Raw genomic sequence first — 22,021 nt, 5'->3', positions numbered from 1 at the left:
CAATAAAAAAATATGAACAATATTTTAACTGTAATTACTGTACACAGTATTAAATCAGATACCACCCACCAGCTGTCCAGAAAATGACAGGAGAGGAAAACAGAATGATTTCTCCAGTTAGATGAGAGCTGGATGTGTGTTTGCAACTGGGACTGTCCTCCCCTGACCTTGTTTAATGGGACTGGCCCTTCATGGCAATAACCCTTTCTCGCTGCTTGCACTGTAATTCCTTCTTCTCCTTCCTGGTTCATCCACTGGAATATTTCCAGATATCCATCTAAATCTGCCCTGTCCTATGCACAAGGCTCACCACAGCTCCAGTGAGTACCAAAGGCATTTCCAAGTGACAAATGGGATCTAGGCAGGATTATTAATGTGGAAACTGGGGAGATCAGGGGTCGTTTGCTTAAGGAACAGATTTAAGCTGATCACACATTCCCCTCTAGAAATCTATTTCATATCACTAAAAGGCTTCAGGTCTAAATGATTTTTCCAGGGTTCACAATTTGTGGGGAAAATATTCCCAGTTAGAGGTGAGGAGATGGGAAGATAAAGCTCTGTCCCTGGGTTCTGCCCTTGATTTTGTGATCTGTATTGACAGAGTCCTTCTGCAAACAGCACATCCTGTAGACGCCCTCTGAGGGTGGAGGGATTTTCTTGGGAATCCTGGGAAAAGTGCTGCTCTGGTCCTCACTGAGGTGTTGGTTTAGGGAAGCATTTTGGAAAACAGGAACTCCACAAACTGCCTTTAATAAATAGGAACAAACATGGTGTGAAATTATTCCCAGACTGGGAGAACCATTATCTGTGGTGTGGTGTAGGGGTTTAGGGTTTTCAGTGCAGACCCAGAGCCTTCCTGGCCCCAGGAAATCCCTCAAAGCCCAAGATTTGCCACACTGGCTCAGATTTATGTTGTCACATAAATGCCCTCAGCAGTGTCCCCTACTTGTGGCTACAGAGGAAATGAAAATATATAAAATACATAAAATTAGCAGTGTAATGTTGGAGATGGTGTCTCCTTTTCTGAACATTTTCTGCACTAATGGATGAGATGAATCCACTCAAATTGGCATTGAGCTCCACAGCACATTTCTATCTGTGCTGGAGGTTGTGATCAGCAAGGTGCATCAGATACAGATGGTCATATCCATTTTGATACCTTCTCTTAAATAGCTGTGGGTTTTTGTAATATTTTTTAATAATTGTGCATTGTCATCTTCTGAGTAAGGCAGTTCTCTTTCCTGTAGCTCTGTGAAAGGCTTCTGTCTTCATGATGAATCCTGGGCTGCTCTTAGACTCTTGTGGGTAAAAATGAAATTTAGAGAAGTGGTGCTGTGCTGAAGAATGACATCCAGCCCGTTCTGGATGCATGGAACACATTTCTCATTCTTCCACATCAAATAATATTGCTGTTTTTCTCTTGCAGAAATAATGCTTTCATAATAATAATAATAATGCAAAATAATGCAAAAATGCCATGAGACTGAATTAATTGGTTAGTGATATTTACTTAGAAATTATCATTAATTAGGGTGTAGTTTAAGGGAACAGAATTTTTTGCCCATCTGAAATTGAGCTGTAGATGTGGAACCTTTCTATAGGCTTCATTCACCCAAGTAACTGTATTAAAGGAGTTTTATTTAATTATTAGGAATCAGTATTTTCTTTTAATTCCACACATCTTTCTTGGCTTTTTTCAATAATCTGTGTATGATGCCCAGCCAGAATAGAGCCCCTACATTGACCTCACAGCCCCTGTTACACCCTGAATTCTCTCTCCCTGATACATTTCCTGTGCAGGAGAAGTTTGTCTCATGCAGAAAAAGGCTTAACAAAAGTCAGGCTTCATTTTTTATGATTTTGAAACTCCTGTGTTTAGGAATTCCACCTGTTGATAAGCGTGAATTAAGTAGTGCTAAATCACAATAACTTTTAAAACAATCTTGTTGAAAGGGAGGTTTGGATCAGAAGTTCAGTCATTTCCTGTATTCTCCATTCCTATTTACACGTGTTGAGTCATTATGTTCAGCTTGTTAAAGGTCAAAAAAGCTGCAGAGCACTCATTTTTATTCAAGTGGGGAGAAAATTTAGGGAACTGATCTAAAAGATGGTTTTTGTGCTTCTCGAGACAAGATTTGCCTTGCCTGTGGTGCAACCCCAACTCCACAACAGTCGAGTAATGGCAAAACACATCTGATTCCTCTTTCTGCTTCAGGAATTTCTTGGCCTGAAATTTTTCTGGATGGGAACACCTGCATTGTGTTTTAGCTCTGACCCAGGAGCTCTCTGTGCCCTTGCCTCGCTCTTGCAGGTGCCAGAAGCCATCCGGAAGTGCCAGCGAGCCGGGATCACCGTGCGCATGGTCACCGGGGACAACATCAACACTGCGCGTGCCATCGCCATCAAGTGTGGCATCATCCACCCAGGGGAAGACTTCCTGTGCCTCGAAGGGAAGGAGTTCAACAGGAGGATCCGAAACGAGAAGGGAGAGGTAAATAGAACCCAGTGAAAGCACTGGAATATTCTCCTGCGCTGGTGCATGCCTCAGATCGGTAAAGACTGCTTGGAAAAATCCCTGCTTTTTTCTCCCACTAAATTTTTTGCAATTCAAAACAGCAGTGAAATTGCAGTCTTTACTCCTCCAGGATCAGTTTGGTGCTGGCCTAATTCTGCAGTTTTTAGAACCACTGCACTGCTCCACAAGAAATCAAAACTAAGCCCATTAAAGCAGGTTTGTGGTAAGGAGGAGAAGGAACTCAACAGCAATTCTGCTCCTAAAAATGCAATCTGTACTGAGAACCAGCTCCTCTCATTTCTTTAATTTATTCCACTTTATCTCATGTACTCACTTCAATGATTTGCATAAAAAAATCTATCCTTTGGAAGATTTTTAACTCCTCATCTAAGATGGAGCTCACACACAGCTCTAATGAAGTAAAATCTATGCTGGCTCTTTGAGTCCGTCATAAATGAGTGGACGCAGTTGTTTGCTCCTTGCATTGATGGATGAAATCCTGGGAATGTCAATAAATGCAACAGATTTGGCTCTGTTCCTGTTGCTACACAAGAAAATCTTGCCATTATTGGTGCTAAATGAAGGATTTGGGTTCTCATGCGGAGTAGAACAACAAACCTGTATACAGGTTTGATCAGCTTTGAGAAACTCCTATATCTGGAGTGATGATTCTGGGTTGAATTATCCATAAAGAAGATGAGAAAGGCTGGTTAGGTACTGTGGAAAAATTTACCTGATTTAGCCAGCAGATGAACCCTTCTAGTAATGGCCTTGTCTTCACTTGCAGCATCGATGGCTGCTGGAATTTCCCTGTGCTTTTGGACAAAAGCTGCATGTCTGAGTAGTGAGGGGAATTGTCTGACACAAAGACATAAATTTTGCTCATCACAGGCAGGTGGTTTTACCTTTTGGGTTCTTTTTTTGTGTTCCCCCCCTGCAGATTGAGCAGGAGCGGATTGACAAAATCTGGCCAAAGCTCCGGGTGCTCGCTCGTTCTTCCCCCACGGACAAACACACTCTGGTGAAAGGTGGGTGCAAACTGCCTTTGTGGGGGTGGAAATCAATGCCAAAGGTGTTGAAGCATCATCTGCCTTGATTTCACTGTTACAAATCCACCTGAGTTGTCATTTATAGCTGCGCATCTCTACACCACACAAGGAAGCTTTCTTGCACTCTTGTGTTTGTGTTCGACCTCAGCCTTGAGATGGAAAAGAATAGGAAACTCCTTGGCAGGAATAAGAGAAATACCAATAAGATGTCTGGCAAGTGGATGTAGGCAATGACATATTTGCCTTGTGGCTTTTAATTGGAATGAGGCTTGAGACGGGAAGGGAAAATGTGCATTTGGTGGGCAGAAAGAAAATATTGCTGAGAAACATAACATATAAACAAGAGAGGTCACAGATTTTGTTGTCTTTGCCTTACAGCCCTTTATGATGAAAACAAGAGCAGTCTCATTAAGAGTGAATCCAGTCACTCCAGTGCATCTGTTCTCCCACAATTATTTTAAAGAGTATTCCAAGAGAAGAAAACCTTTTCCTGTCACAGTAGCAGTTATTGGTGTGGTGGAACTGGGAGCTGCCCAGTGGAGATGGGGATTTTCAGCCAGTTCCGTTTTTCCTGTAGGCTCATCTAATTGTATGATTTGCATTGGCTTCCTTTAGATTTCTGTGTTTTTAGGGTCTGTCCTGCAGGAGCTGCACCCTACAAACAACATTCTCTCACCGTACTGTCTGCAGATGGAATGCTCCCATAAAAGGGGGGTTGGTTTGCAGTTTCCTTTTTCTTTTGATGACTTGACATCTTATTCTGTTGAATTTGAGGCTCACACTTAGAGGCTGATGGAATCAGCGGTTTCTGAGCAGGAATAACCTCATTTTTGGCCGTGCTCAAGTGGAAGCCCCATAAGCAGATGGTTGTCTCCTGGCTTCCTGATGAAGAAAGAGCTGGAATATTTTACTAAGGCCCTAGAAAGTCTGGGGAGCTCCTTTTAGCAATTGGAGCAGCTGAAGTTCAGGCTAAGATCCAGCTGATCCGTTACATGTTTTCAGCTGGTTGACTCCTGCAATAATAATCTGCATTTAGGTAGAAAGTCCTTCAGGTTCCATTGCTGTGATTCCATACATGACTGATTCCAAAGGTTTTTGAGCACCATGCAATTTTTAAAAATGCCTAAATGACTTTAGAGCAGAAGTTCCATTGTGAATTTGAAGATTGGATCATTTGGGTCCTTTGGGCTTGAGGCCAGGTGGAAACACAGATCATTCCAGGGAACTCTGGCATGGTGCTGGATGGGGCAGCTGGACACATAATGTATCATCCCCACCCCACTGTTTCCCATAAATGTCTTCTAATGTACACAGTTTATTACTATGGTAGTGAGCTGTGTAATTTATAAATAATATACAAATCTGGGGGACGTGTGCTCCAAAATAGTTTTCCAGCAGGGGTTTGTTCAGGACTGGAAAAGTTTAGAGGGCATTTTTATCTCCATGGGTCAGGGTTAGACCTGCACAAGGTCAGCTGAAGTCTCCTCCCCTCCCCAGTGCATCTTAAATCCTGTTACAGCTCTCAGAACAGCCCTTGTACAGCCCCACAGCTGATTTGTTTCAGAAACACAACAATTTGTGTTGCATTAAGTGGATTAACCAAGTCCCTCGGGAGTGCTCGTCTGAATCAGTCAGGATTTTCCCTCAAGAGGAGAAGGAAACCTTTGCCAGGGAAATTGAAATCAATAGAGAGCTGGAGAAAAAGGGAGCAACAAATTGGTGGTGGTTTGTAGCACATGCACTTTGACAGCCCAAAAGATATTTACTCCTACTGGATGCCGCATGCAAGCAACACAATTCATGTTTTAAAGATGTAGCAAGGTCGAGAGAGCAATTAAGTATCTTCACAAAGTTCAAGGACAAGGCTGTGGAAATCATGATGGAATTTTTTGGCTGGTAATACTCCAAGGGCCATTAAAAGTTACAAGAAACTATTTAAATGTTCACTAGTTTTGGGCCTCTTGTTAAAATGTTATGTTTTTCTCAGACACTTGAGGGATTGAGAGGATTTTCTCCCCTTTGATGTATTCTGTCTGCTCTAGGCTAAAAACACACATCAGAAAATAAACTTTTTTTATATTTAATTTTTAATGACATACAGCTGCTGGAGGGAATCTTTTTTTCTCCTTAACATAGCCCAATCCCACCCAGCAGAAGGATCATTTTTATTTTTTACTTTTGTTTTTACTACTGCTCAGGGACCAGAGAAAGGCATGGCTCAGCATTTCAGCCTGGGCAGACACTTGCTTTCAAATGTTTATGGCTTTGAAGTAGAGGTAGATTGAAAAAACACCCATCAGAACGTTTTATCATCACAAACTGCTTTAGTACAAAAATCTCAGTCCCACTGAAATAAAATATGGGATGGATTTTAAGATACCTGTTGGTATAATTTCTTATTTTTTGCTCTATTTCAAAATATCCCAAGTAAAACCACATATCATTTATACCGATATGAGGTTACAGTGCTATCGCTGAAATAATTCAAAATCGTCAGTTTATCTCTTAAAAACACTGTGGGAAACAACTGTTTAGCACTGATGGGAATTATCATCAGAAGGTATAGAAAAGATCAAAGAAATACTTTACCAATTAAAGAAGCTGTGCCTTCCAATATATTTAAATTAGAGTGGAATTTTTTTGGTGTGATATTAAAAACAACTATTCTCATGTAGGCCTAATTTGTTATCAAGCAGAAGGGGAACTTTAAAGAAGAAAAGATTTTTTAATAATTACCCTTAATTACTGAAATATTTCAGCTATTATTGCATGGGATAGTAGTATGTTCATAACCTCATTAATGTGGAAAGCCACGAGACTGGGTAGAATAATAAAAATACAGAAAATTGAATTAATTGATATCCTGAACTTTGGGGAGGACTATTCACTTAATTCCCAGTGCTGTCTGTAATGTCATACAGAACATTTTTATATTAACCTTTGAATCTCTATCCAGGCACGTACCCAAGCATGTAACTGAAATAAATCTGAGCTTTCTTCAGACAGACTTTGCAAATTCTTGTCACGTTAACAGGGAGCTTCCGAAAGTTTGGAAGTATTAAAAACTAGCCTGAAATATTAAAAATAGCCTGAAGAGGATGTGTGTTATGAAAATACGTGGCTGTGCTGTGTTTAGCTTGTCAAAGAAACACGAATCTGGGTGAGCCTGTGGGAGGATCAGCTTTCCTGCCTCTCTAACACCTGAACGGGGCTGCAGCTCCAAAGTGCTCAGCTGGAGCTGAGTTTTTCCTGCCTGCTTTAAGCAGTCAAGACAGAAAGAAATCTCCAAACCAGGAATTTTTTTTCTCCCAGGAGTTTCTTACTGCTGCAGCTCTGAGGGCGACAATGCCAGTGAGGGTTGTTTAAATGGAGCAGCATTTGTCCTGTGACAAAGGGAGAACCTGGGGCTGGGTGGGACGGGTCTGAGCTGAGCCATGGGTGCAGAAGAGACGTCGTTGGTTAATATTCCCTAAGTTATTGTCCTGAGTGGATTTGATTTAGTGCTTGATTAGTGTTAGATGGGAGGCAGGTGGGAGATGTAGGATGTATTTCAGTTTTGTACCTTGTATTTTGTACTTTTTAGAGCAAGCTTATGCATTTAGAGCCCCTCTTGACAGCTCTGCATGGTTGTTTTAAATATGACACAGGCTGCTTGCGCTGAGAAACTTGTGTCTTATGCAAGCTGCAGGACAAATTCCTGCCCAAATTTCCTTCCCAAATTCCTTGCCACATCAGTGGGATCCCTGTGTGGAACACACTGTCGTGTTCTGCTCTGGGTGTGCTCCTGGGGCTGTTGGATGAAATTCTTTCTGACAGAAGGAAGTCATGGCCAAACAGCTCCAGATGAGGGAAGAAGCCAATGAAAGAGCAAAGGCTGTTTTGGCAGGAAGCTTTGAGGGTTGAAGAATTCCCCATGAAAACCTGTTTTTATTAAAAGTCTGCATGTAAACATTCAACTGGAGTAAAGCTGTATAGTTCGAAGAAATTTCCTGGTTGTTAGACATGACTAATTAATGTTAAAGCTTCTTTTGAGCCACTTGGACTGAGTGCAATGGCCAGGGAACGTTCTCTTTACTGCCAGCCTGTTGGCTCATGCCCTCAGTCCCATTTTTCCCTGATCACACCAGAGGTTGATCCCCACGGCTCAGGAGAGAGAGAGGAGAGCCCTTCCTGGACATCCTTCTTTTCTTTGGTCTCCTCACACTGGGAATTTTATCTAGGCACACTTCTCAATACTGAAGAAAATCCTTGAGGTGAAACCTGATCTCAGCCATTAACAGAATATTAAAAACAAGCCCTATATGTGTTTGGAAGGAGGCACATGCTGCAAAGAAGGCAAACATTCAGCAATGTGAGGAAGCAGGGAGGAGGAACAGATTCAAAAGAGCAGGCAGAAGTCAGGGAGTGTCAGTAGAGCTGTGACAAATCCTCTGAATCCCAAACAGTCGCTGCTGCTCCATTTTAGAAATTTGTCTGGCGTGGGGACGGAGTTTCGCAAAGCCCTTCTCTCTTCCCAGGGGTAGCACTGACATCCATCCCCACCATTCCATGTCCTTCCAGTGGCACTCGCAGTGGGCACTGCAGGGGAGGTCTGGGGCTCAGATGCTGATGATACCTGAGACCTTTTTGTGTCTGCTGTTCCATGGCTGCTGTTTATGCAGGTCTGTGCTCGGGGCGGTGCTGGGCTCATCCTGGCTGCATAGTTTGTGTTTTTTGGGATGAAAGTGTCTCCTGAACCTTGTGAATGACTGCTAAACCTTGTGAATGACTTGGCAGCACGCAGGAATTGGCTGATGGAGGGCAGTTGGTGGCACAGTCATCAACACAGTCACTATTTATATCCATTTATCTCTGTTAGGAGATCATTTGTTTGAGCCTCTTCAACTTGATTTGGGTTGTGCTCCCACTTGGAACCCAGTTGTGAGCAGATTCTATCGACCTCTTTAGAGCAGTTAATACCTTAATGAGCCAGAGATTTTAATGACTTTTTTTTTTAGGAGCTTAAACTATTAATTTAACATCCAAGGATGTGTTAATAACAAGAAGGGAAGACCAAGTAAATGCTTTTAACAGTAGTGACAGATGATGTTCCTGCTTATTTAGTAATAGCAAAGGCAAATCACCCCAACAAACTGGAAGCTCTAATTGTAAGATCTTATCAGAGTAATGTGCCATTCATCTGAGATCCCACTGCCAGTGGAAAGTGAATAGGGCTTTTTTCTCATTTTCATAAGTCTGAAAAGTACAGGGCAGTAACTGCTTGCACAGGGCACTGCAATCTTCGGGTGCCTGATAAGCCTGAACCTTGCCAAGAGGCAGCTATTGCTCTGTAATCTGCAATTTCCTATTTCTGCTTGCCTATCTGATAGGGGAGGGATTTTTTTCTGAGCAGAGTGAAAGCTTTTCATACTGGGTAGGTTTGGATAATTGTTTTTGCAGGTTATGACTTTGTGCAAAATGTGTTAGCAAAAGGAATTCTGTCGTTTTGCTCCCGTAAGTTATCAATATGGAAAGGTGTTCTTGTATCCTACACAACAATCCTGTGTTCTGGACTCATGCTCAAATGGGCCCTGACATGGAAATAGAAACATGAGTGGTGAAGGATCTGCATCCTATTAAAAACCTGGGCTGCTTCTGTAGCCTCAGAAAAATTCTTCATTCTTTTCCTGGCTTTCCCTATCTGCATAAGTGGAAATTAATTCCACGCAGCCTTGTTGTGTGAAACTTGATTTACCACATGAGAAGTGCTTTTGGTTTTTTCCTCTCAAATGATCTCAAAATGAAAGTAGAAATTATTTTATTATAGCTATTTATTAAAATGCTTGGTTCCAGAATTTAAAGAATTCTTTTATATCTCCTTAATCATTGTTTGGCAGAGTTGAACATGGCTGCTCCACCTAAACAAAATTCATCAATGACTTTTGTTATCTTGGGTTAAGAAAGACTCTTAGTAAAGCTGATATTACAGCTGGGTCCCAGTTTAAGAGAGCCCTAAGCATGACCTTAAGTTTTTGGCAAATCCTTTCCACTATGTTTGATCTGTGCTGGGCTGTGACACAAAACTTTAAATAGCGGGAATCTGCCAAAAGAACATCATGAGCTGCTCTCATTCCCTTTGAAGCCTGTGCAGGTTTTGTTGATGTGTTGATGATGCAGGATCAGAACTTTCCATGTAAATTCTCATGGTGATATTTAGTAGTGGATGGTGGTGATGCTGCAGCTTTCATCATTATTTTCCTTAAAGACCTGCCTTTTTAATCTCTGTAAAACTGTGTGGTGTTATCCAATCTATTTCATACAGACTCTGCTTTTTTACAGGGATGTTTTATCTTGCTAATTATTGCCCATAAACGTCTGTAAACCCACCCATGTATACATTTTTTGCAGGTATTATTGACAGCACACAGGTGGAACAGAGGCAGGTGGTAGCTGTGACTGGGGATGGAACCAACGATGGACCAGCACTTAAAAAAGCTGATGTTGGCTTTGCAATGGTATAATCTTGATGTTTGTGCCATTATGAATTTGCTGTGAGGAGTTTTCCATTCATTAAGTGTGAAGTTGCTTAGTTATTGCTTGTCAGTGAAGGAATATATTGGAGGGAGTGAGTTATGTTGCATCAGAATCCTTTAATTCACTTGGATTCACTGGCATGGCTTGTTTTGATACTTTTTCAGGATTTTGCCTAATTAATTATTGGCTTTATGCAGAATCCTGGGCACATACAGAAAAATGAACTTTTTCTTCACAACACTGGAGCTCTCTTTTGCTGTGGTAAAATCCCCCACTAGTTACAAAGGTGTCTTTCATGTGTATTCTGACCATGTATTAAAGACACATAATTCTCATTTTTGTTGCCAATTCTGTTCACGTATATCAATAAAACGTCATCAATGACAAAAGCAACTCACATGATCAGCAACCTTTAAGCTGACAACTTAAAACACTCCGAGCCATCACCACATGAATTCCTCTGCTCTCTGTAAGTTCCATTTCTGCAGCCTAATTCACTTCAAAACCAGGCCAAATTAGCCAAATTCCATAAAAAGCAGAATATGCTCAGCAGCCACTGTGGGCTTTGAGTATGAAGATTTATGCTGTCTAGCAGGGAATCTCATTCCCAATCCCTTTCCCCAAAGGGCATCGCTGGCACGGACGTGGCCAAGGAGGCCTCGGACATCATCCTGACGGACGACAACTTCAGCAGCATCGTCAAGGCCGTCATGTGGGGCCGCAACGTCTACGACAGCATCTCCAAGTTCCTGCAGTTCCAGCTCACCGTCAACATCGTGGCCGTCATCGTGGCCTTCACCGGCGCCTGCATCACCCAGGTGAGCAATCCCTGCTGGGATCCTGCCAGGATCCACCGGGATCTGCCAGGATCCGGTCACTCCTGCTGGATGGAGCTTTGCGTTTGATTCCTGCTCGGCACAGGGCAACTTTTGGAAATTCTCCTGAGCATTCCAAGGTTCAGGCTGCTGAGGGTTAACGAGCTGCTGGCGTCAGGCTGGATGAATCCAGCTCTTTCCCAAAGGAACTTGCTTCTAGGAGCTGCTCATTTTTGCCTCCGTCAGTGTTGCCATCCCTGAGCCTGTGATGGTCAGACAGAAAACACCGTGGGTGGGGAGAAGGAGCAGGTTACATGAATTTGCCCTTTATTCTTAGAATATACTCACTAATAAATATATATTTTTAGTAATCCCAATCTTTTTGACTGATAAAATGATTTTGTTGCTTTCAGGCAGTTCTTTTTAATTCCAGATGCAGATCACAAACCAATTAAATGACACATAGAGTTGGACTTAGATCTCTCTTTTTTCCACTCCATTAATCCCTCACTGCAATCCTGGTGCATGTGCAACATGTCCAGGTCATTTGCAAGAAGCATGCCTCAAAGCAAACCATGTTTTTTTCTCAAATCATAACTTTTTGGGCAATAAAATTATTTTTTTTCCCCTAGAGAGTAAACAGGATATATGTAGTACAGCATAAAGTTTTTGTCTTTAATAAGAAAATAACAAAAAGTGTTTTTTAGTGCTGTCACTCCCTAAAATAATGTATATTTTAGATGTTGCAGACAGGTGCTGTCACAAAATGCCTCCCTGGATTGGGATGCACTGTGGGAAAGCTGATGCTTCCCTCATGGTGCATCATCCAGATGCCCATACCTGTTTCAGCAGGTACATTTCAGCCCAGGCACACCTGAGCAAAGCAATGAATAAGTCATTAGCTCTGCTCCAGGCTAAACTTACATTGGAATCATGGAATTGATCCTTGCAACCAGAAACCCAGGTACCTTAACAAACCCACGAGGTCAGACTTCTCCTACGACCTGGCTGACATTCCGAGGCCTCGGAGGTCCCTTGTTGTCACTGCTGAGCCTGTGCTGAGGGATGAAATCCGTGGTGTTGCAGCAAAGTTGGATAAATTTACCTTTGGAAATGTTTTCAAGCATGTTGAGAAAATGTCCAGCTGTGAAGTGATTGTTGCTGCTAACACAAGAACAAGGACTAAAACTCCAGGAGGTTTTTACAAGTGGTACAGAAGCACCCAGAGCAAGGTGCTGACAGCAGGGTGGTGGCAGCACCATCGCTGCAGCTGAGGCCAGTGCTTCCTTTAAGACCCTGTTTTACTGACATTTTGTCACTGATATCAACTTTTATTTAAGGTGAAATCTTCTGGTCAATGCCCAGAATTTCTTCAGTTGTTCTGTGAAAGCACGAAGGGAAACTCATTCTATTTGTTAACCAAAGAATTTTCCATTCCTGAAGAGGTTAAACAGTGCTGGATCAGTGCAAGGACTATTTTAAATCAAGTCTAAGTGCATGTGAAGTGCATAACCAGTGCAAATATGTTTCCTTTTTTAATTCTGAAGCTTTTTTTCATCCTTTGAATCATTCCTTTGGATTCTAGGATTTGGATCAGGCCCAGTGCATTTCTCTTGCCCCAGAGGTCTGTGAGACCATCCCTGGGCCTGCTGTCCCTGCTCACAGGTTGTAGTGGACACCTCCTGGAACTCCTGTGTTGCTTTGCAAGCAGATTCTTGTGCAATTCCTGAATTTGGCAGTAAAGATACAAACCCAAACGAGAAGCGTGGAAGGAGCCGAAGTGGAAATGGAAGCAGAAAGGCAGCAGTTCTGTCCTTTTGCCACTGTTTACACCCAGCCTGACTGTGGCTAATCTCGAGCTGCTCCCGGTTCTGTCTCATTCAAGAAGGATTTTGCCTCACAAATGTACATTATTATGTTAGGCTTTGACTCCAGCCAGCCAAAGGACATTCTGTTTGGCTCAAAAGCTTTGCTAAAAATTGCACTTGGGAACATGCTGTACCCTCTGGTTGCTATGAAAATAGCTCCAGCACAAAATGCAGGACTCTACCAAAAAAAAATTTGCCCGCAACAGGCTAGGTGCACACATGTACGTCCACATCTGCAGAACTGTGCACAGGCCTGACTGAAAGATTTTGACTAAAATGTTTTAGTCCTTACCAAACAAACAGAGCTAAAGTCTACAGTTCCTAAAAGGCAGCACAAAATGAACACGAAGAAAGTCCACACTGGACTGAATTTTCCTTTGATTTGGGTGGTTGGTTTGGCTTTCTCTGACACACACAATATAATTTCAATCCATCATTAATATTAATATTCAGGGTGTCCTTTTGATGACATTTTGATATAGAATGAGAAAAATTGTAGGTAATAACATTTCTTCTGTTCTTCCTCATGCCACCTCTCAAATAATCTGTTCTGCAGTTTGGAACCAGCTTGAAACACTGGGATGCTTCAGGATGAAGCTGCCTTTACACTCATCTACTCTTTCTGATTTATGCTTAAAGGAAGTACAAAGATAAAAAAATCTTTGCTTGGACTAATCTTTTTTAACACTTGGCTTGTGCTTTGCAACTTAATGGGCTTAACTTTATTCAGCCTTGATCCTGCAATTGCTCTGGTGTACATGTAAATAGGAGGCTGTGGTCATCTTCCCGCAGGACTTTAAGTGAAACCACAGCAATTCTGTATAAAAATTAATTAATGACTGTGTGAGAACTGATGGGAGTGAAGCCAGCCCACCAAGGGGCACCCAGAGGATGCATTGCCCACACAGGAGATGATTTGTTTGTTCCAGAGCACCTTAGGAGGGTTGTGGAGAGGCTTAAGAGAAACATTAGGCAGAACCTGGGACCATTAGTGGTCATTTTAACAGTCTGCTGCTTTTTTCCTCAAATAGATTAATAAAGTGGGGGTCCTTGCCAATTCCACTTCAGGGAACTGCTGTCTAGTTTAATTCTGTTCATTTTAAGCAAACATCATTTCATTTTTTATCTGCTTCAAGATAGATGCTGCTTCAAGAAGGTGCCGCTGTTAGAGGGTATCTACCACATCTACTAATTCTGTTTTGTCCTGGTCTTCTTATGTGTACAAAGTGTCTGTGACCCCCTGCACTGCTCCAGTGTCAGATAAAGCTTATAGAGGACAAGCAGGGGGCTGTCAAAGAAGTTATTATGCACAGGACCAATGCAAATGGTTGTTTCTCTTGTCTCCCCTGGCTCCCAGCACGAAGTCGTGTTAAGGTGACAGCAATCATATTCTAAGCAGCATAAGAATTACAGATCCAGTGTCACCTGCTGACAAGCTTAGTGCAGCTGCTGCCAGAGCTGCCCCTCCGAGGGATCTCACTTACATGGGGCCCTGTTTCAGTTTACAGCAGCTCAATCTATAAGCCACAAGATCTGAATTTTCAGAGAATAATGAACTTCTGTGTTGTGAGTCTGTAATTATGTAAGGCTCTCTGAGATCTGGGTCATCCAGGAAAACAGAGCTTGAAGAAGTCTCTGGTGAGAAGCTGACTCAGGAGCCCTCAGTCCGGGGTGCAGGGGTGTTTTAGCTCTGTGGCTGTGTGCACAGACCCCAGAGGAGTTCACACCTTTGCTTACTCCCAGAGAGGTTTGTGTGGCTCAGTGCAGCTGAGCTGGGCTCATTCACCTTATTTTTAATTAATCCAATCCAGTTCCCTCTTGCTGCCTTCCCTGAGGTGCCCAGTGCACACTTTTAGTGTGATCAGGGTGTGGTGGTCTTGACCAGTTCCTGTGGAATTGTCCTTCCTCTTCTGCAGCCACTGCCTCCGCTGAAACCCATCTTTTGTTTTTCCAGTGAATTTAGGAGTTAGAAACTTTCATATTCTGACTTCATTCTCTGAATAACAGTTTTGCAGAGCCCTTGATTGATTCAGTGAGGGTGGTTCTTTGGAGCTCTGCCTACGATTCCTGTGAGTTTTGTGCCTGCAGTGAGTCACTGCTCCACATCTCTGGGTGCCCTATGGAGCTCTGTATGGGCTCATCCTTCTTCCTGTCCCCAGCAAACCCACAGCACCCAGAAGATATCAGCTCATTATGTTTGGAGCTGTTCAAAGTGATCTGGGTGTGGACGAAAGGAAGATTTTAAAATGCAGCTCAGTCAAATGGAAACAGTTTTTTGCTGGAGCCAAAAAGCAAGTGGGTTTCTCTCCGTGCCGGATTCAGTCTGTGGCTCCAAGCGTCGAGGCAATTGTAACTCTTCAGAAAGGTTCCACTGAAGAAAGGGAGCACAAAGGCTGTGTTTTAACATTTTACATTCAAATTATTATTCTTGCACTTTGAGAGAGACTTAATGTTTTAGCAGACATTAGGAACTGAAAACAGTGACTCCATAGGACACGATGTTTGGAAAATTAAATGTTAATTAAAAGGCACTGTAGCAATGAGCTGCTGCATGAATCACTGATTGTTTTTACATGTCTTGTTCAAAAAAATGAGGATGATCTATACTTACATGTATAAGGCAGTAATTTATGTGGTTATAATGTTTTACTGCAGAACTGTACTTGGCAAATTTCAAAATAATAGCACTGGCAAACTTGAAAAAGCTGTAATATAAAATCAAAGTCCGTACTGTTTAGCTTTATTTTGGCAAGGCTTAGAGGCATGGAAATGGAATTGAGGATGCCACTTCCATAGAATTAGCAGACAGTGTGATCTAGCAGCACAGTGAGGGCTGCCATTTTTTTTTGCATTAATGTGTAGAAAGGTAAACTCCCAGAAATGCTCGTTTTTGTGAATCCCTGCATGTGTTCTGTGGCAAACGGGAATAAAGAGGTAAGGGTAGAAATACCTTTTTGTTCCCTTGCAGCTTGTCATCTAAATCAAAAGTAACAAGCTCTAAAATTTGTGAGGCTCTGCATGTCACAAAAGATTTGTAGTTTATTTCCAGCCGTTGGCGATTTGTACTTTTAAGTGTTTCCAAGATGAAGTGTAACATCACTTGATTTAAGGGACATTTTCCTTTTACCTCTAGGCCAAGGCTAACCTATTCCAAGGTCAAGTGGAAAAGAATTTGATGAATAAGTGGTGATTTTGGGTGGTTCACATCCCCAAAGTTTTCAGAGAGGGAATTAAGAATTATTGGCTGGTCAGTTAGTGGCTAAAACACAGTGAAAAGAAGGTTGATTTGCATCCCACTTGCACAAGTGACTCAAATCCGCAGTGGAAGCCTAAGCTCCTTAGCTGATATGTGTTTTCCTCAGTTTCCACCAACTAATCAGAAATCAGATAGAGTTGCAGTGGAAATTTCATTCCACTGCCTGCCCAGACTAATGTGTATTTAATGTTTTGGCTTCAGCCTCGAACGAGCTCTCACACTTGACTGAGCAGTGTAGCACTGCCAATAATAGATAATTATTAGGGGCACCACAGCCACCCAAGGTGATTGGCAGTGTGAAATGGTGAGAACATGCTGTTGCCAAAACTGATGGCTGCCAATTACAGTTGTGTGATTTAGAGACTGAAATAATCTGCCTTCCCCTTCTGCTGGGAATATGGCAGGCCCTGATAGACCCCTGAATCTCTGACTCTGTCTGTGAAATGCAACAGGGAAATTCGGTTTTATTGATGGAGAATTCAGTGCGTGAAGTGGAAATTGAATTGTTGTAACAGATCAAAGCACAGAATGTTTCTCAAACTTATTAATGGGACAGGCAAAAAAACATGACAAGGAAAATTCTTCAGCAGAAAAGATGTTTTCCTTTTTCCCTGTGTCCCACAGAGGGTCTGTGAGCCCCAGCCACGAACTGCTTTTACTGCAGGTACTCTCTTTGTTGGAGCCATTAATATTAATAAAAATAAGTGAGTCTCGATTTAGGATGAAGTTTGTCCCGATCACTTTTAGTTTTTTGACCACCTCTAGGGACAAAGACATTTCCTGTTTCTGCAGCTGCATTTCAAATGAGTGAGCTGAGCTCTCCAGATAAGCCCTGTTAATGCAACCCATAACCAAGAGGTCAAGAATCTATTAATGCTAATTGTCCTCCCGGCCATGAGGAACCCAACCTGTCAGAAACAGGAGGTTGCTTTTCTCCATCCCTTTGAATAAGCCAAAAGTTGTTTTTTTGTTTTTTTTTTTAATAATAAATGAAATGCATCAAAATCTGTGTAAATGTGTTAAGAATGTGTTTTTAAGGGGAAATATTATTTTATCTCAGGGGAAAGTTGGAATCTAAACCAGATGCACAAGAGATCAAAGCACTTACCCTTGTTTTCTGTAAGTCCTTGGGATACTGAATGCACGTTGGCCCTTGTTCTTTTATGGTATTTCATTAAAAATGAACATTTAACCCTTTGAAGAAAAGAGCAGAGCTCTCAGGGAGTTTTGTTGGCTTTGCTTTGGTTCGTATCCTGTCCTCTACAATTTTTTCCTTCACTGCTGCAGCACCATGGTAATGAAATACATAAAAATAGTGCTCCCTCTTCCAGCTCTCACACTGCAGAGTAACTCAGTTTCATGGTGAGATTTGTCATGTTGATGCCTTATTACTTTGGTGATTCCTTTTTCCCTCATAAAAATGGTCTGTTTGGAACAGGAAGCGGACCTTGCTAGTGCTGCCTGTTTTACTCAGACTCTAAAGGCACAGGAGGTTGTTACAAAAAAAAATCCCTGTTTGTTTTTCCTCCCCTGGCTCCTCGAAGCATCTCTCTCCCCTTACAGCTGCCCCCATGAGTTACACATCAAAACTTTGTAAGAGTTGTCCAGAGTTCTCCTGAGATCTGTGTTAGTTTGCTTTATTTAGTTAATTTTGAGGGTTTTAAACATGACCTAAAGTCCTCTGTATTATAACCACAGACTTTATGGGATTGTATGAGGAAAGAGCTCCTTCTAGTGACTGGAGAGCTGCTTCAGAAACTGCAGCCTGCATCAAATACCAGTATTTGGGGTTTTTCATTCCATTTCCATAGTTCCAAATCTGCTTTCCTTTTACTAGTAAAATAATAGATTGTGTTGCTTTTGCACATTTGATATAGTTTAATAAATTTCAGAGTACTTTTAAATCAAAAGATCAGATTCTTTTTTTATTATGTCACTACTGTTAAAGGTCTTATTTGAGTATAATGTGTCAAGATGTCTCTGTAATTGTTCCATAAATCTTTAATAACTTCAAGCTGTCTCTGAAGAAAAAAAAAAAAAAAGATAGGTAGGTTTTAGTGAAAAGGAAATGTTACTTTTTAAATTGTTCTAATAGAACTTTTCTTCCAAGAAAGAAATTTGGATTATTTGGTTATCTAAATTCAGCTGAAAATTCAAGCATGAAGGCAACGGAGAGCGTTGCAGTAGGTGTTATAAAGAGTTACTGTTAAGCTTTATGTGAGTTTGGTGGTTGCAAATGGCCCTGATTTAAATGACTGCAGGCAATCATTTCTCCTCGCTCACATCCTTGTGCTCCTGGTCCTGCAGAACGAGTGGAAGGAGGCTCCCAGTAGCTCAACCCCACGGGAGAAACAAACCCCCAGCGAGGCTTTTCCAGGGAAATACAAAACTCCCCCATTTCCCCCCACAGGACTCCCCTCTGAAAGCTGTGCAGATGTTGTGGGTCAACCTGATCATGGACACGTTTGCCTCGCTGGCGCTGGCCACGGAGCCGCCGACCGAGGCGCTGCTGCTGCGCAAGCCCTACGGCCGCAACAAGCCCCTCATCTCCCGCACCATGATGAAGAACATCCTGGGCCACGCCGTCTACCAGCTCACCCTCATCTTCACCCTGCTCTTTGTCGGTGAGAAGCTCGGCCAGACTCGGTGCTCAGCTCACAAGCAGCTGGGTTGTGCAGCCCAAGTGTCGAAAATGCGCTTTAAATGTAACAAATTAATGCACGTTTGTTGTGTGCCTTCGTTATCCAGCTGGTTAATGGGATGGGAAACACAGCAGGTGTCGTGTTGTTGTCACCTGCCATATATTGTTACCTTGGGAATGGCCCCATCGAGCTTTTTTCCCCTCACAAAACACAGGTTTGAGCTTTGGCAAAAGTTTATATCGAAACACAGCACAGAAGGTTATGTTGTAATGGGAGTATCCACCCTGATGCTTGTATGCTGAAATTTCATTGTAGACCTGTCATCGTGAGCAGGGATGTAAAAACAAATTTAAAAAACCCCACAAAACAAACCACAATAAAAATCAAGATCCATTTTGCCAAGAGCTGGAGAGAAGAGAGCTAAGTGTTGTCCACAGTCCAGAAATAATGCTGATCTAAAGTAGTATGGAAAGCAAGTAATCAGTATTAAGTGATACAAATAACACTCTGCTTTGACATTTAATTTCGGGAATGGATATTAAAAGGGGGCAAAAAGTCTAATTTATTGGATTACTGGATTCTTCTTCAGGCCTTGCTGGCAACGGATGCTTTTTATAGGTTATATTTTGGAGAGGGGAGGGAAGGAGAAGAAATGTTTCTTGCTGCAGGGAATAGTAGGAGCTAATAATAGATTCTGTTGCTCCACAATAATGTGGAGCATCAGAGGACTGATGATTTTTTCTGTTGGGCATTATCTTCTTGTCACTTTGTAGTCGCTGTTAAATCGCACATGTTGTCTTTCAGATTTTTTTTCCTGCATATCCAGACTTTGAGATAAGCTGCAAATGTAAATTTATGATTTTCAGGAGGTTTTTGAGCTCCACTGTGAAAGTCTTGTCCATTTTATGGCAATCTGGCTGCTTATTTGGGATGCTCAGAGGAGGTGATAGTCTGTTCACAGAGGAGTTAAACCAAAAGAATTGCCAGGTTTCTGAGGAGAGGTGGTCTCTAAAACTGTTAGATTTACAGGGAATTTTGAGAATGTCTGCGTTAGGAAATTGGAATTTCAGATTCTCTAAAATCGGTGAAGAAAGTCTTGGTAATTCACGTGATAAGACTCTTGGAACAAGAATTTCTGTGAACTTCATGGGGAGGTTATAAGGACTTCTTGATGAGTTTTATGGTTTAAGATACTTTATAATGAGCCAGATGAAAAGTAAACCAGGCTTTTTCCCCTATTCTGCTTACTCCTGTGTGTCTCTGGAAAACTCCTGTATACTTTGAAGGACACAGCCCAGGCAATCCTCTGATAAACCTTGGAAACAGTCTTTTCCTTTCTGAGGTCCACGAGGCTCAGCTTTGCAGTAACATGATATTCTAAACTCAGCGCTCCTATAGTTAAATTTCAAATTATTGAGAATTATTTCTATTTTGATATTTTGATCAAATAATACTTCCTTTCTTTTGTAGTAGGTTTCTGCAGAGACCAGTCCATCAAGTTTTTATCTTCTTTTTTTTTTTTTTTTTTAGAAATAGACTGTACTTGAGCATACAGTAAATGTGTTTGAGACATCAGGCACATCAGAAATCCACAATTCACTGTCTGCTCCTGTTAGGCTGTGGTATATATATATAAAAAAATCTTAACCTTACCTTTTCAAAACTCACCACATTTTTAGTTACTTGCCATGGGTTGTATCTTGCTTTTTTATTGGTCAGATCTATGAGTGAAAGCCAAATTATCAAAACAAACAGCAGTGCCTGCTGCTGATCAACCCCAAATCTATTTAAAACCACGAGTATCTGTGGTTTTTATCACTGATACCCTTCAATGCTTGGCAGAAATTACTGGGTTGGTAAATGGGTAAAACCTGCTGAAGAGGGGTAGCTTCTAACCACTGGAGATAATTGCAAACCCACTGGGAATGACCTTAAGGGTTTGTTCCACCTGAAAGAATTGAGTGCTTAGAATAATTCCTATGGAGTAGATAAGACTGGCAACCTTGTGGGGGCATAGAGTTGTTAGACAGGAGTCAGCATTCAAAAAGCTTCTTGCTCAGAAATTTGAGAGGTGTTTTGCTCAGTGGTGCAAGAAATGTTTTCACCTAGAAAGGTGGAAAAGCAGAGTAGGCTAAGGAAAACGGGGAATAGAAATTGGTTTGATTCGTTCTAGTGGGAACTTCTATTTTTGTCTTACACCTAGGTGAGAAAATGTTTAAGATTGACAGTGGGAGGAACGCCCCGCTTCACTCTCCTCCTTCTGAGCACTACACCATCATCTTCAACACCTTTGTCATGATGCAGCTCTTCAACGAGATCAACGCCCGCAAAATCCACGGCGAGAGGAACGTCTTTGATGGCATCTTCAGAAATCCCATTTTTTGCACTATTGTCCTGGGGACATTCGCTATTCAGGTAGTGCTTTGGGCAAGAAGTAGTAACTACCCACCAGAAATCTACCTGAAGTTGTTTGGGCTTTTTTTTTGCTGTGTGTTTTCTTTTTCTTTAATTTTAAATCTAGGTGCTGCAGGAGGCCCATTTAATAGTAAACCACCTGGTTGCATGTATTTTCTCAACCAATGCAAGCATTAATAATGGAAAATGTTATGTAGCTGTACTAATACAACATCAATTTTGATCCTTATGAATGGCTTAATTCTTAATTTAATCTTAGCATGTACAATAATAGCAGCCATCATTGATATTGTAGTTGGTTTTTAAAGAAGAAATTATTTAAAGTATATCAACAAAGCATTTTACAATTATTTATTACTCCATGAAAAGACAAATCTACCTTCAGACAGCTGATGCTGAACTGTTCTTCTGTTCAATGCCACTGCCCAATGCTGCTCAGTATTCCCAGCAATAATGTTCCTGGATTGTGATACCTCATGTTCCTCTCCTGAGTTTGCTGTGCCAGTCACAAGTGGACATGATCACTAATACACATTTTTGCCAATTTTTTTTTCTGTAAGAATTCCTCCTTCTGCTCCTGCATCCGTCCTGTACCTGATATTATTTGATATTATCATTTATAAATCTGTTTCTATCTTGACATCATTGCTCAGCTCTGCAGTGGCAGCTCAGTATTGGGAGCTTTCTCCTGGCAGCAGCAAGGAGGAGGAAAGAGCAATTTGGACCTGGGCTGCAGTGGCTTGAAAAGGGAAACTCCTCAATAAACTGAATATTGGAGGAAGTGCAGCAGTGATAGGAGCACAACTTCACAGTGATGGTCTTTGACAAATAATTCAAAATCATGGGTTTAAAACTTGGACAATTTAAATCTCTGGCTTGTGATTTCAGGTTTTGCAGCAGCAATATTAAAAAGAAATATCAATAATATTTCCTTTTCAGTCAGCAAAA

General features: G+C 41.6%; 1 protein-coding gene across 13 annotated transcripts in view; it reads left to right on the top strand.

Moving 5' to 3' along the window:
- The window catches only part of ATP2B2 (ATPase plasma membrane Ca2+ transporting 2), a 284,984-nt gene that overhangs the window by 240,330 nt on the left and 22,633 nt on the right, over positions 1-22,021 (top strand). For all 13 annotated transcript variants that reach the window (XM_017737308.1, XM_017737319.1, XM_017737316.1 and 10 more), the window contains 6 exons: positions 2,312-2,491; positions 3,456-3,543; positions 9,952-10,058; positions 10,704-10,895; positions 18,427-18,640; positions 20,862-21,073. In XM_017737308.1, coding sequence (XP_017592797.1) covers positions 2,312-2,491; positions 3,456-3,543; positions 9,952-10,058; positions 10,704-10,895; positions 18,427-18,640; positions 20,862-21,073 — 993 coding nt within the window. The remainder of the gene's footprint in view (positions 1-2,311; positions 2,492-3,455; positions 3,544-9,951; positions 10,059-10,703; positions 10,896-18,426; positions 18,641-20,861; positions 21,074-22,021) is intronic.

This window comes from Corvus brachyrhynchos, unplaced genomic scaffold (assembly GCF_000691975.1).
Source record: "Corvus brachyrhynchos isolate BGI_N302 unplaced genomic scaffold, ASM69197v1 scaffold266, whole genome shotgun sequence".
In the NCBI taxonomy this organism is placed as follows: domain Eukaryota; kingdom Metazoa; phylum Chordata; class Aves; order Passeriformes; family Corvidae; genus Corvus; species Corvus brachyrhynchos.
The sequence above is the reverse complement of the archived record's forward strand: the minus strand, read 5'-3'. Positions and strand labels throughout refer to the sequence as shown.